A 14,361-nucleotide genomic window follows, 5' to 3' on the forward strand; every position below is an offset into this window, starting at 1 on the left:
CTGTGCAACTGCAGCTGCAAACTCCCCTTTGCCATCCATTGTAAGGTAACATATTCACAGGTTCCAGGGATTAGAATAAGGACATCACTGGGGAGAGGGGCATTGTTCTGCCTATAAAATATAAAGATAAATAAATAAATAAAATAAAAAGATTTAACTCCACAAAGCATCTTCATTTTGTTTCAACTTTATGACAGTATTTCAGTTTTTTCTACTTTATAGAAATAGCCTGTTTTCCAGCATTGTGTTAGGTAGGTTGATTGCCTTTAAAAGGCTTCTCTGTCTCTCTATGACTCTTTTTTTTCTTTATTGATTAAGGTATTACATATGTGTCCTTATCCCCCCCCAAGACCCCCCCTCTCACTCATGCCCTCACCCCCCTGGTGTCTGTGTCCATTGGTTAGGCTTATATGCATGCATACAAGCCCTTTGGTTGATCTCTTCCCTTACCCACAAAAGTTAGCCAATGTTTTAAAATCATTTTTTCTTGAATTAATTACACCTTGGTTAAGAAAAGACAAATGTAATAATTGAGTGAAAGTTGATCTCTACTGTGTAAGCTAAGAAACCTGATATTGTTTCATTATAATTAAGTACTTTATGGAGCCTTAAGAAAAATAAATAGTATAATAGCAATGGAATAAATAGGAGCTCACCATTTTGTCATATTCATAATAGGAGAGGTTTGTTTTGGTCAAAACAAAAAGCCGCTCTTTGTAATTATTTGGTGACATTTTCTTCTTTTGCTGTGACCTTTTGAGAAGAAGTTCTTCTAGAATGGATTTTGTATCCATACTGTCGTCCTAAATAGAATAATTAAAATGAGTATTTGCATCATCTAGCTAGGTTCTCTTTTATTTTCATAATTTTTATTCCACTATTTTTCATTCAAGGATAATATAAATGATACAATTTTAAACGTTGGACTTAGATTTATAGAGGAAAAATAACTAAGCAGGCTCTTAACTAAACACACACCTGCACATTTTTCCTACTGCTTTGGCTTTCACTTTTATAAATATGCTTAATTTTTATAACATTTAATGCATTTTACTCATCTTACTCTAGACCAGTGATGGCGAACCTATGACACGCGTGTCAGAGGTGACACGCGAACTCATTTTTTTGGTTGATTTTTCTTTGTTAAATGGCATTTAAATATATAAAATAAATATCAAAACTATGTCTTTGTTTTACTATGGTTGCAAATATCAAAAAATTTCTATATGTGACATGGCACCAGAGTTAAGTTATGGTTTTTCAAAATGCTGATACGCTGAGCTCAAAAGGTTCGCCATCACTGCTCTAGATCATAAGTTCATCATCTTCATACTATCCTCCAGACCACCTCATCAAAAATCTCCTTATTCCTTGCCCAGCCAGCATGGCTCAGTGATTGAGTGTTGACCTATGGAACAGCAGGTTATGGTTCAATTCCCTGTCAGGGCACATGCCCGGGTTGCGGGAGGCAGCTGATCAGTGATTCTCTCTGATCACTGATGTTTCTATTTCTCTCTCCCTCTCTCTTCCTCTCTGAAATCCATAAAAATATTTTTTAAATGTTCTCCTTATTTCTTGAGCATTCTATAGGCATTTGTTGAATTGAATTATATAGAATCAAACTTTTAAAAATTTGAACTCCACACAGCTCACCATATCTGAAGTAATTGATCAACTGAAATTTCTCATTTCTCTCCATTAAAGTGACCAGTTGTTTGACCAAATTATCTGAAGCACTGTGAGACTCTGACATCATTTTAAATAACACCCACAGCCCCTGATCATGATCAAATCTTTAACATAAAGGACATGGGTTTACTTTTCAATATTTCTGAAATAAAACACTTAAAATGATACCAAAAGAGATTTAAAAACTAAAAAATTGTACTTTATTAACTAAAAACACAATTTTTCTTCCTAAACCATGTAAAACATAAATATTTTCAGGAAATAAATTTATTAATTTTCTGGTTCTAAGATTATTGCTGCCACCCTTAGTCTGATCATGAAAAGTACTGGTCAGCAGTAGGGCACAAGAGAAACTTTCTTGTGTTCTTTGCTTTGTGAAATCACATCATTATTAGCAGTCACATGTCCAATGGTTACCATCTTTCTTTATTGACAATCTGAAGGTAATTAACTTTACTCACCTTACGTTGGAGAGGCTTGAAGTGTGCTTTAACTTTAACTCTGAAGCTCTAAGCAAAATGGAACAGCTCTGAGGCACCATCCCTCATATCCCCTCTGATTCTGTCAGGGTCATGTATTAGAAGGTATTTGCATCCTATTTATCACTCTGGATCAGGAAGCACCCACATGGGCGTTGCTCTGTCTGGATGGAGGCAGATGCCAAGTGAACATGTCCAATCACTAATGGGAACTTCCTACTGGCCCAGGAATATGGTGGGTCCATGATGGCAGGGAGGTGGGAAGAATGGGAGACGAAGGAACACAGCTTGGCATTCAACAAACCATGGTCAGGCCCAGCCAGCTTCTGTCCTGACGTGTACCATGCCACATCTATTTTTCACCTTTGTTTCTATTAGGAACTCTACATATATGCCTGTTCAGATGAGATTATTTTCTACACCCAAAGTCCATGGCCCAAAGAGAATTTGCTTGAAGACTTATTGAAAATGTGGAGGGCTTACCTTTTGTGAGTTAAAGTCCCCTTTTGGGCATATTTATAGGGCACTTTTGCCTTTTACATTTAAAAATTGACTAACAAAGCAAAAAGAGAAAACTATGAAAATTCTTGTCAAATGTCTTTTATATTCACAGCTAATACATTACTCCTCAAAGCCAGAGTGCTAGTTATCTAGGTCTGGTTAGTAGAATAGAAAGATTACTTTTCAAAATATTTTAGATACTGAATCAATTTGTAACAGTAAGAACAGTGTTTTGAAAATGCAAATCCCAGTGTCCAAAATGGTATTCAGTCTTTCCCAGTACTGCATGATGATACACACACTTTTGTGTTCATAGATCTTTCGCATTCATCACATTAAAGATAGTGTTGGGGGGAATTTTACCTAAAAAATTAATATGGTGAGTCACAGAAGTCACTGACAAATGAAATTCACAAAGTTGCTTCTGTCTATTGAAGGGAAGAACACATTCTCCAATAAATCTCCAAGGATTTATACATATTGTTGTGTCTAAAGCAATATAATTTGTCAGATTTCAACAAAATTGTTCGTTCTAAAATCCTGCCCCTTTGTGAATTATTTTTGGCTTTCATTTAAAAAATTGTGTAATATATGTTTATTCTGCAAAGCCAAGAACTACAGACAAGCAAAAGGAAAAAATCATCAACATGTTGGTAAACATACCTTTAGATTTTTATCAAGTATATACATGCATGTGTTTGTTTTTTTAAAAATGAGTTCACAATCTGGCCAGTGGCTCAGTTGGTTGGAGCATTATTCCATGCACCAAAAAGGTAAGGTGTGGGTTTGATTCCCAGTCAGGGCACATACCTACGTTTTGGGTTTGATCCCTGGTTGGGGCTTGTTCAGGAAGCAAACGGTCCATCTCTCTCTCTCTCTCTCTCTCTCTCTCTCTCTCTCTCTCTCCCGCTCTCTCTCTCTCTCTCCCTCCCCCTCCCCTTTCCCTCTCTTTAAAAGAAAATCAATAAACATGTCCCTGGGGAAGGAAGGATTTTTAAAAAAAACAACTATGAGTTCACATACTGTGTATATGGATCTGTAATCTGTTGTTCTCATGTAATGAGCACTTGGAGCCACATGTCTTTGAAGTACTTCAAAATTCCATTCCCGAAACTGGACTCCCATTCTTTCTAAAAAACTTGAAGAACCCTGTTTAGGTGGCTCATACTTTTGTCATCTCCACATCAGTTTCCTCTAAGACAATACCTGGTTCCTGCTCAAGTTTGGACCTACCTTTCTCCTTCTATTTGCTTTTGTCTCTTTCTTGTATTTCTCTGTTCTATATTAGCCTAAATTCTAAATTGAAGACATTTCTCTAGTCTCCCTTGGTTTAGGAGGTGATAGTGAATGATGATTGATTTTTAGAAATGTAATCTCTCTTTAATTGTATTAGGACAATAAGTCAACAGGGCTCAGGTATCACTGTTGACTCAAATGCCTGTCCAAAGACTAGCAAACATAGCTCTGTGTATCCTTATTTAAGGGAAGTTCAGTTGGGAAGGTAAAAAAAAAAAAACATTCAAAATAAAATGAGATCTTAAAGGTAGTCTGTATTAACCAGAAATCTATTTCCATAGAGGAGCTGGTAGGATTTGGCTGGAATCATATTACCAGCTACATAAAATAGACACATCAATTTGCCTGCCAAATAGCCCAAGCTACCTATTTCCATAAGCACATGAAACTAGAAAGAGATTAAAGTGCAGGGAGGGTGGCAACATTTAAAAAAAAACTTGACAGAAATAAATATAGTATTCTATAAGAAAGCCAGCAACCATTATATACCCTATAATATACATAAAGATGCTTGCTGAATTAACATGACTTGGAATCACTAGAGTTATTTAGTATTTATGAGGAAATGATATGAGAGTAAGGAGCTTAACTCTGTAGGTCTATTCAGCACACTTGAATTTGAGCCTCCAGTGTGCTTGGAGTGACAATGAACGTTTGAGAGCTAGGTTTCCCAGATGGTTAAGCTGCAAAGTTGCTATGGGGTAGTAGACTCGGAATGCGTGGAAGAAGTGATACTGTCATTTGTGAGCTGTGTCTCCCTGACAAAGCCCCATTTCCTGCTACAGATGTCAGTTTTCTGATCTGTTAAATGAGATGGGCAACAGCTCTTTCACTTTATGTAACTTAAATGAGAAATCTTATGTGAAAATACCAGGCACACTGTGGGTACCAAATCATGATTTAAAAAGAAGGTGGAAGGAACCAACTCACGTGCTAGAGCAGAGTCTGTTGTCTTTGCTATGAAAGGCTCAAGCAAGGGAAAATTTTTTCCCCTTAAGATAATCAAGAAAGATGTTATGGAATGATAACATTAAAATTGGACCTTGAAGGATATGCGTGATTGTAGTAATAATAATCCTAGCTAACATATAAGGACTCACCATATGGCAGGCACTACTTAAAGCACTTTAAAAATATGCTTTCAGCCTGGCAGGCAAGGCTCAGTGGTTGAACCAAGAGGTCATGGGAAATTGAGGACCCTGTGACAAACTGATCTTCAAATAGTTGCCCCAGGCCAGGCCTGCTTACCTTCCTGCTTAATAACTGAACAAAATATGATGGTACATTAAATAGGAACAAAAAGCTTAACTCAGAATCAGGTAAGTTGGTTCAAAGTGTACCTTTAAGATGCTGGCTAAAGACAAATACCAGCTCCACTGAACCTGCCAAATGACTCTTTCACATGATGTTATGTAGGAGAGAGAAAGCTACAATTGTCTTGGCACGGTATAGACAGAAATCCTTTAACACTGACATGCAAGTTCTCAGCATTTTGAAACACCATACCTTAATTGCTCCAAAATGAATTTATGAAACCAGATATTTTAGGAAGTCCATTTTGCACAAAGAAGGTGAGCATTCCAATGCAATTTTTGTTGGAGCTAAAATTTGCATTAGGTATGAAATTCATATTTGGTCTCTAAGCCCTTCCTTCTTTTCAGCCACCTCTTTCCTTTTGCTCCCTCCCCTTTGCCAGGGCACTCCTCTGGGGACCTTACTTACCAGAAAAAACAAAATGTGATAGATCTATGTCCTAATACTTTATGCTGAATTAGTTTAACACATAGCACTTCTGAGGGAATACAGGTTGGTATGTGCAATAGCACCCAGCTCCGGTGGGTTCAAATCCCTGCTGTCTCCATGCAACCTGCCATGTTACTAAACCCTGCTAAACCTCAGCTTCCCCTTCTTAAAAGGAGTAAAAAAAATAACCACCTCAAAGGGTTAGGAGGGGTCAAGCGAAAATGTCGGTAAGATGCCTAGCACACTAGTAGATGTTCCAGAAACCCATCATCACTCCATAGGCAAAATTTTAAAAGGTCCATAGCAAAGTTTAAAACAAAATGATCCTTATAACCCTACCCCCAAGCTCCTGGGGATAGGAGATAATGGGAGCCAGGAAGAGTCCCCATGTATTTGCTAGTCAATGAACACCTACTCTGCAGGTCTGTTACCATCCTTCAATCCTGGAACTGGACCTTAAAATCAGGTTGAGCCAGCCCCATAGTGACTGTGTATTTGTGCCACCAGAGTTCTTACGAACCAATGTAAGATGCTACTTAAAATGTACTCCCTGGACTGGCAGCATCAGCGTCACCTGAGAGCTTCTTGGAAATGCAGAGTCTCAGTTCCCACCTCAGAACTACTACATCAGAATATTACTGAATTTTACTGAGACCCTCAGGTTATCTGTGTGCATAGGAGATTGTGAAAAGCACTGTCCTAGATGACATTATAGCATACTATTTTTAAAAATCCAATGAAATCATCACAGCCCACAAGAATTTTCAGAAGTATATGGATGTGAGCACACCTCATCAGCTTAGGGTTCACCTCCCTCACATCTTTCTATCTCCATCTAAAATACCCGTGAGTCTCTAATTTAGGGAGGCTTCAGGAACCTAAGAACAAATATTTGTAGCTGAAATAAAATTATAAAAACAAAGAAAGCAAAAAGAAGGAATGAATAACATTTCTTTGCCTTTCAGAAGCAGTTATAGAGCCAATATGGAAAGTCACAGAAAGTCAATGCCTAAAAAATACTGAGAAAAATCAGAGGAAATAACAGAAAGCTACATGGAGCTAGTAGTGATGTACACATAACTTGACAGCTGCCCTGAACAGGATTCTGAGCTGGTGAAGGGTGGGGGAGAGACAGAAGGAGAGAATTACATGGCCCCATCCAAAGTCCCGGAGGAACCCCAGCAATTTCAAATTAATATTTTTTTGTATTTTAAAAGCTGGCTCCCCAAATTTTGTGAACTTCAAGCTCTACAACACCCATATTCGAACCTGTGTTCCTGTAGGATATGACATTGCATAGCCACTTGCCCCTTAAACGCACCATTTTGGCTTGTTCCGATGCCCGGTCCACCGCAGTGAAGTCAATCTGCTCTTGCAGGAACACAGCCTCAGCTGACCTCCTTCCAGCAGCAGCAAATTGTCTCACATTTTCCCTGCTGCCGGGTCAGAAATGGCTACATTACTCAGTGCCCCCAAAAGGTTTATTGTCCTGCAAGGCCTTACACAATCCCACAGGAAACCGCGCTCAACACTTAGCCAACACTTGTTGATCTGATTGAATGCAACAGAAACGGAGACAAAAGCATATTTCTTAAAGGTTCCAACTTTGATAACCAGGGCTCCTGCTTTTCCCAGGCAGCTCTTGGGTACATGTGATAACCCTGCCTTTGTTTATAGAACTTGAAGCTAGAAAGGACAAAAAAATATTTCTGCAAAACCCCACTCTGACTCTGACTTCTCTCCCATGAGTCAGGAAACCGTGAGGTAACGCCAAAGTGTACAGAGGCTCAGCAATGAAAACTTCAACTCGACATTGGATAAAGGGAGGTGCTTTGTCATCTAGCTATTTATGCACCTCTCTACCCATCCATCTGTCCACCTAATCGGTATTACTACTACTACTACTACTACTATTACTACTACTAATTTTAGTGCAAAGTAAGTTGCTGGCATCAGTATACTTCATCCATAAACACCACAAGTGTACAAAACATTAACTAGGGGTTAGTTCAAATTAGCCTTTATTTTAACTCCAATACCATGATCTTAGAAGCAGTTTTCATTTGGCCAGAAGACACAACCTTATAAAAAGTGAAAAATGAGAAAAGTTATCATGGTCACTGAGATAAGTATCAAGGGAATCATTCACCTAAATTTTCGTTCACAGATGAATCGGCCTTTCAGGGCTGAGAATGTTGTGCTTGTGATGAATTCTAGGAAACTTCTGTTGCTTAAAAGAAAGGCTCATAAGCCATTCTTTTCTGGCACACTGCCAAAAGCACATGGGGAAGACAGGAACACAGTTAGGAGTTTTGTCCAACAGATGATTACATGCAGCTTCTGAGCCAGAACCATGGTCGATGGAACAAACCAGGCCTGTGCAGATTGCTCTCACAAGAGTGGAAATGGGAGTCACGTATCCCCATCTTTTCTGTATATATTTGGGTGTCCTCAACCACCGACACATTAATGGCCTTCATAAACTAATGTTTACAAAATAATTATTCCCAGACTTAGAGCTAATCGATTTCCTGGGTTCAGTGAATTTGTATCCCTAGTATGGAACTGTCCAGAGATATTTGTCATTTAATGAACAGTAGCTACAGTGCCGTAGGAGGCATGTCACCAAAGCCTAATCAATCTGCAAGAAAGAATGTTTTAGTTTACTGCTTGAAGGAGAAAAAAACGTTGCAAATAATGAAATGTCCAAGATGTCCATATATTTTTATAAAATATATCTTTGAGAAGAAAGTCAATAAGTCATACAGAAGAGGAAAAATGTATTTTTTGAGTAAAGCAGAAAAAAGGTCAAATAAAATCTGTTGATTAGGTATCTTTAAAGACTATAATGCTGTAATTTGGAATTATTTAGGGAAAGCTCTCTTCATTGTCATATCAGCATGTAGTTTTCTTTGTTTCCCAGGGTTCCCAAGACCGTCAATGGTCTATTTACCCACTCATATATCCAGCTGCCTGCTTGACATCTCTGTCTGGGTGGCAAATGACAGTGAGAAAAGTGCTTAAAGCGCTATGTCACATTTCTCAGCTCAAAAGTGAGTCCTCCTATAGTGAAATGTGACATGCCCCATATTCTATTTGTAAAAATTTGTTCCCTCCTAACTTTGTTTTTCCTCACTTTAAGTCTTTTAGTTTTTCAGGCCTGACAATGCATGCCCTTGGACTTGGCTTCTACCTGTCACTGGATTCTCAAAGAGACGAAAGGGAAGCTCTTACTCCTATTATAGTTTCGAAGGTGGAAGGAATTCTGAGGCTCAGAGGCAGCTTTAAAAAGGTGATAAACTGAAAACCTCCCCAAGAGTATTACACATCCAGTATAGAAGTGGGTAAAAATGTACAGTGAAGTCATTCTCTCCTGTTTTCTTTTATTATGAAGTTGTCCCTGTGAATGCTACTTGTAACAGAGGAGCCTTTGGGACACCTGAACTTCCAAGGTTAATGCTATGGCCTGTGGGATTCAACATTTAATCTCTCAAGTCTAGTTTAATAATTGTTGATCTTGCCCAGCCGGTGTTGCTCAGTGGTTGATCATCAATCTATGAACCATGAGGTCCTGGTTTGATTCCTGGTCAGGGCACATGCCTGGGTTGCGGGCTCCATTCCTAGTTGGGGGAGGGGGGAATGCAGGAGGCAGCCGATCAATGATTCTCTCTTATCATTTATGTTTCTATCTCTCCCTCCCTCTTCCTTCCTCTCTGAAATCAATAAAAATATATTTTAAAAAATAATTGTCGATCTTGCTGGATTGCTAGTTGCCCTGGTAATAACATTTAATTGGATATCTCTGCTTTCTAATAGGGTAAATATTTGTAAGAGTTTTCCTTTAGCCCAGAGAGCTTTGAAAATCTACCTCATCTCTCCTGTCATATAAAATCATATTTTCCAATTATCACGAAACAAATGACTTGGAAACGGAGTGGCTTAAAATAACCATTTTTATTTTCTCACAATTCTGTGGGTCTCGAAGTGGAGAAGGACCAGTTGGGTATTCACGTTTCATTAGCTGGGTCAGCTGGGGCAAGAGGACCCATTTCCAAGATGGCTTCTTTGTCTATATAGATGGGTGTTAATGTCCTTGGCCTCTGTCTCTTTACATGGCATTTCTTCCTCCAGGACCTCTCCTTCATGTGGCATGGGCTTCTCTTAGCATGGTAGTCTCAAAGCCATTGCTCTTCTTACAAGGTAGCTGGTTTCCAAGAGGCAGGAAGCAGAAGCTGCCAGGCCATTTCAGAATCACACCCAGAATTAGCACAGGTCACTTCTACCATTTTTTGTTGGTAGAACAGCTACAAGCCCTGTCTAGACTCAAGAGGAGAGGTAAGCTCCGCTTGTGGTGGGGGAGATAATCAAGGTCACATTGCAGAAAAAGTCAGGTCTGATGGGAAATACTATTGGGGCCATCTCAGGAAAATAGAGTTTTCCAAAGGATGATAAACAGTGACTGGTTAACAATTGGTAAATGTAATGATTACTGTGTCAAACATCTCACCCAGACTTGAAGGGACAGAAAGGGAAGTTTTCCCAGAGGGAGTGATATCCCAACTGAGAGTTGAAAGATGAATGGGTTAAGCCAAATCACTAGAGGGAAGGTTCCAGACAGAGTCACAGAAAGCCAACAAGAAAGAGAATGCACATCCCCAAACCTAAAAGAAGTTCAGCATTTCAGCATGGTGGAAAGAGGGGATGCCTGTGTGTGTGTGTGTGTGTGTGTGTGTGTGTGTGTGTCTCAGTTTGTCCTTTAACAAGTATGGAGGGTGAGGCCAGGTTTATGACATCTTAGTATTTTCTCTTGAGGAAAATGAAGGTTTTAGGCAGTTATTCCATTTCCCTGCGACTTGGAGAATGGATTGGCCAGTGATAGGCCTGAAGGCAGGAAGAGTGCAGTGGCTAATAGAGAAGATGGATGGTAGCAATCAAATTGTGAAGGACTGTATGCATTTAAGAGATTGAAGGCAGAATTCATAGGATTTCAAGATGAAAAAATGAGAACGCTTGTGTTTCAGGCTCAGGCAACTGGCTAAATGTTAAACTTTTTTTGGGAAGGAAGACAGAAGAATTTACTAAAGATTGCAAAGTGCCAGATAGAAAGCCCATGCTTCTATTTTATTTGGAATCAGTTACAGAAGTAAGTAAATGATGATATAAGGCACATTATGTCATGGCATTTTTAATGCTTATGTGTATTATTTAATTTAGCTTGAATCATCTAAGTAAGGTGGGGAGGGGTTTTGAGCCCCACTGACATAAGAAATCCAGGGGAAGGTCCTTGTTCCACTACTAACCTCTTTTAGAGCAGGGATCTGCAAACCAGGTCTGCAGCCACATCTGGCCCACTGTCTAGATTTCACTTAGCCTGGGAGCTAAGAATGGTCTCTACATTTTTAAGTTGTGGAAATAAAAAAATCAAAAGAGGAATAATATTTTGTGACAAGTGAAAATAATATGAAATTCAAATTTCAGTATCCTTATTAAGGTTTCATTGAAACAGCCACCCATTTCTGGTATTTAGAAGACAGAAACATACCTGGTACCCCTGGTTAAGAATCCTAGCAATGCAATCTCACTTTATATAAAATCTAATGAACAAAAAAAACTGATGAACAAAATAGAAACAGTCATGGATACATGAAACAGACTGACAAATGTCGGAAGGGAGGGGTGGAGGGGACTGGATGAAAGAAGGTGAAGGGATTAGGCAAAGAACATATATGCATAGCTCAGAGACACAGACAACAGTGTGGTGATGGCTAGAGGGAAAGGGGATTCAGGGTTGGGTGGAGATGGGCAAAGGTGGGGGATTTGGGGACATGTGTAATAGTGTCAATAATAAAAATAAAGGAAAAAAGAATCCTAGCAATGGATTTAAAAAAAAAAAGAATCCTAGCAATTAACTAGATCCCTTCACTGGCTTCTGTAACTCCACCTTCCCCCTGGGAAAACTCTCCAATGCCTCCTCCTACTTCTTTCTAAGTGGCAAACAGCACGCAACTTATTTATGTAACAAACGATTGTGTAGTGCTAGGGACCTGCCAAGCTCATTTCATTTTTATCACAACTGTAAGAGGTTCTATTGTATGATCATCAACATCCCCATTTTACAATGGAAGAAACAGTGTCTGAGCCACCTGCAAAAGGTCACAAGGCTAACAAGTGGTGGAGCAGGATTCAAACCTGGACAGTCATGCTCTGTGGGTTGTATGGCAAGCAGACTCCAGTTTAAGAGAGGTTTCCTACTGAGTCCATCTGGGACCTTCACCATAATCAGGGCACTTCTCAGGCCAACACATTCCTCTGAGGGTCCAGTCACCCCCTCCCTCCACTTCCTGGCTCAGCTGCGCAACTCTCCCAGGCGGGAGGGGCACAGGGGCCAAAGGGCAGCAAAGCTGGCAGGGGGGAGGGAAGGGCGGAGGGAGAGCCTCTGCAAGACCATGTGTGAATGAGAAGTATCCCCCTGCCCAGGCCCTGTGAGACCTGTGAACTCCTGGCTCCCGCCTCTCTACAGCAGCGGCGAAGTGCTGAGTCACGATGAGACGGGTTCCTCCGCGCCCTGCACGCCTCCTCCCTGTGCTCCAGCCCACTGCCAGTGCTCACATTGCTGCACAGACTCTAACTGTCGCCATGTGAGTACCCGGGCGCGCTTCTGATGCCTAGGGAACTCTCAGAGGGAGATGACTAGAGATGCTGTGTAGTCTTTTGCAATTTGGTGAAAATGGTAGCCAGCTTTCTTTCTGAATTCTAGGAGCCTGGAAGGACCCAGAAATAGTCCAGATTGAGTCAAAATACTTTTGAATTGCTTGTAGGTGATTACTGTTCGTTCTGTACAGCTTTGAAGCTTGAGAACTTCTGTTTCTCACAGTCCAGTACCCAATAAATATTGATTACCTGCTCCTCTTAGTGAGCCTTGACTGACAGGGGAGGGGAATTGCCAGGTAGAGTGCTTAGAGCACTGACTGCACTCCTTTGAGGTAGGCAGTCTTATTACTCCTATTTTACAGATGGAAAAACTGAGGAAGGAGAGAATTAGCAGTTGGCCTTAGGCCACACAGATGATACATGGGGAAGTTGGGATGCAAACCCAGGCTGTCTGGCTCCAGGGTTTATGCTCGTAAAGCATCAGTTGGTTTGAGTGGGAATCTTTGAAGGAATGGATTATATTTCTCTTGAAGAAGAGCTTTAGGAATTGAAGTTACTATCTGCAAGCATTTGAAGAGGAAAAGGGATTTGTTCTGTGCTGGGTCCTGAAATCCTGGATGCATTGCCAAAGGTACCTCCTCTAGGAATTTCCTGTGCTCTTGAAGACTTCATGAGAAAGCCCAAAGATTTCTTGCCAGAAATGTTGGTCCTGGACTTTAGGGATAGATGGGTCTTTGAATTTGATGATGACCCTCAAAGATCCCTTTTAATTCCACTATCTTCAGCATCTAGAGAGTCACAGACATCTTGTTTTTTTTCTCTGTGTTCCTGAGTCACCATGTGAAGCTCTCTCAGCCTTTGGTGTGGGGGGGGGGGGGGGGGAGGGGAGAGAAAAGGGGAGAGCAGTCTGAGAAATTTCAGTGAGGTAAAGCAGATAAAGTGCCCATATTAGTATTGCTAAACCTTGTAGAAGATGACTGTAGGATCATATGAGATAACAGTAGTAAATAATTAGTAGCTGGGAACCAAGTAAGTATTCAAACACATTCGTTCACATCATGACTGCTGTTTAAATCACCTAACCCACATCTCGTACATAGGAAGCAATCAATAAATTAGTATTTTGGGCATGATTGATTTTAATATCCTTTATTTTGCAGTCCTTAGCTGTGACTTAGGACTTAGTGACTATTTTTTTGTTCCCCCCTGCCTTTTGTCCTCCAGCCTCTACAGTTCAGCATCAGAACAGTTCCTTTTAAGACTGCAACATGGTGTCCTCCAAGAAAGTCACCCTCTCAGTGCTCAGCCAGGAGCAGTCAGAAGGGGTTGGAGCAAGGGTCCGCAGAAGCATCGGCAGACCTGAGGTATGTTGGTTTGGTGGCTGTTTTGTGCTTTTTTGAGGAAGGGACTGGTAGGACACGGAGGGCAAACTTGGGAATAGCGGGCCCAAAACCAACATGAGCTGCTTTGTGTGGGGCCATAGGAGTCAAGTGTAGATATGGCATTTGTGGTCCCCTATGGACTACAGGTCCTGAGCAGGAGGTGCAGATGAGCTTAATGAAATGTCTCTGCCTCTCTCTGCACACCCACATCCCACCAGCCTCAGCATGCGTATTAGCAGACATGCCCGCTGTATGCCCTCAAGTCTACATGCCTATAAGTAAAAGTACAAGGGGCTAACTCTGAGTCTCAATTCCAAATTCCTAAGAGAGAGAACCTGATTGGCTTGGGTCAGGTCTATAACCTTGGCCAGTCAGCCATTGCCAGGGATTTGGGTTCATAGGGAGACTGCTGGGACCCAACACTGTGGTCCTTTTGTGGTGGTGGAGGTAAGTAGGGGCTATCAGAGAAGGCAGCTATAGGTTATGTAGATGTTTTTCAACATTAGAGAGCTCTTTCATTTGAAAATTATGGGAAACATGGGACTTGTGGAAAAGAAAATCTTACATGCCCATTAAATAATGGCTATAACCCAGGGAGTACTGTGCCCAGCACCCTACCA

The 14,361-nt window shown here is 40.6% G+C and overlaps 2 protein-coding genes across 4 annotated transcripts in view; one reads left to right on the top strand and one right to left on the bottom strand.

Annotated features, from left to right (window-relative positions):
* The window catches only part of BMX (BMX non-receptor tyrosine kinase), a 44,208-nt gene extending 37,056 nt beyond the window's left edge, over positions 1–7,152 (bottom strand). The window contains exons 1-2 of the mRNA XM_006775212.2: positions 7,030–7,152; positions 657–803 (exon numbers count right to left, since the gene is read on the bottom strand). Coding sequence (XP_006775275.1) covers positions 657–803; positions 7,030–7,032 — 150 coding nt within the window. The 5' untranslated portion in view covers positions 7,033–7,152. The remainder of the gene's footprint in view (positions 1–656; positions 804–7,029) is intronic.
* Positions 7,153–12,196: 5,044 nt separating this feature from the next.
* PIR (pirin) overlaps positions 12,197–14,361 on the top strand; it is a 74,872-nt gene continuing 72,707 nt past the window's right edge. The window contains exons 1-2 of one of the 3 annotated variants that reach the window (XM_015571435.1): positions 12,197–12,346; positions 13,584–13,723. In XM_015571435.1, the coding sequence (XP_015426921.1) occupies positions 13,628–13,723 (96 nt within the window). In that variant the 5' untranslated portion in view covers positions 12,197–12,346; positions 13,584–13,627. Of the gene's footprint in view, positions 12,347–12,368; positions 12,991–13,583; positions 13,724–14,361 lie in introns of those variants that run through there. The other 2 variants (XM_006775213.2, XM_015571434.1) reach the window with 2 other exon arrangements.

The sequence above is a fragment of the Myotis davidii genome, unplaced genomic scaffold, assembly GCF_000327345.1.
Source record: "Myotis davidii unplaced genomic scaffold, ASM32734v1 scaffold889, whole genome shotgun sequence".
NCBI lineage: Eukaryota > Metazoa > Chordata > Mammalia > Chiroptera > Vespertilionidae > Myotis > Myotis davidii.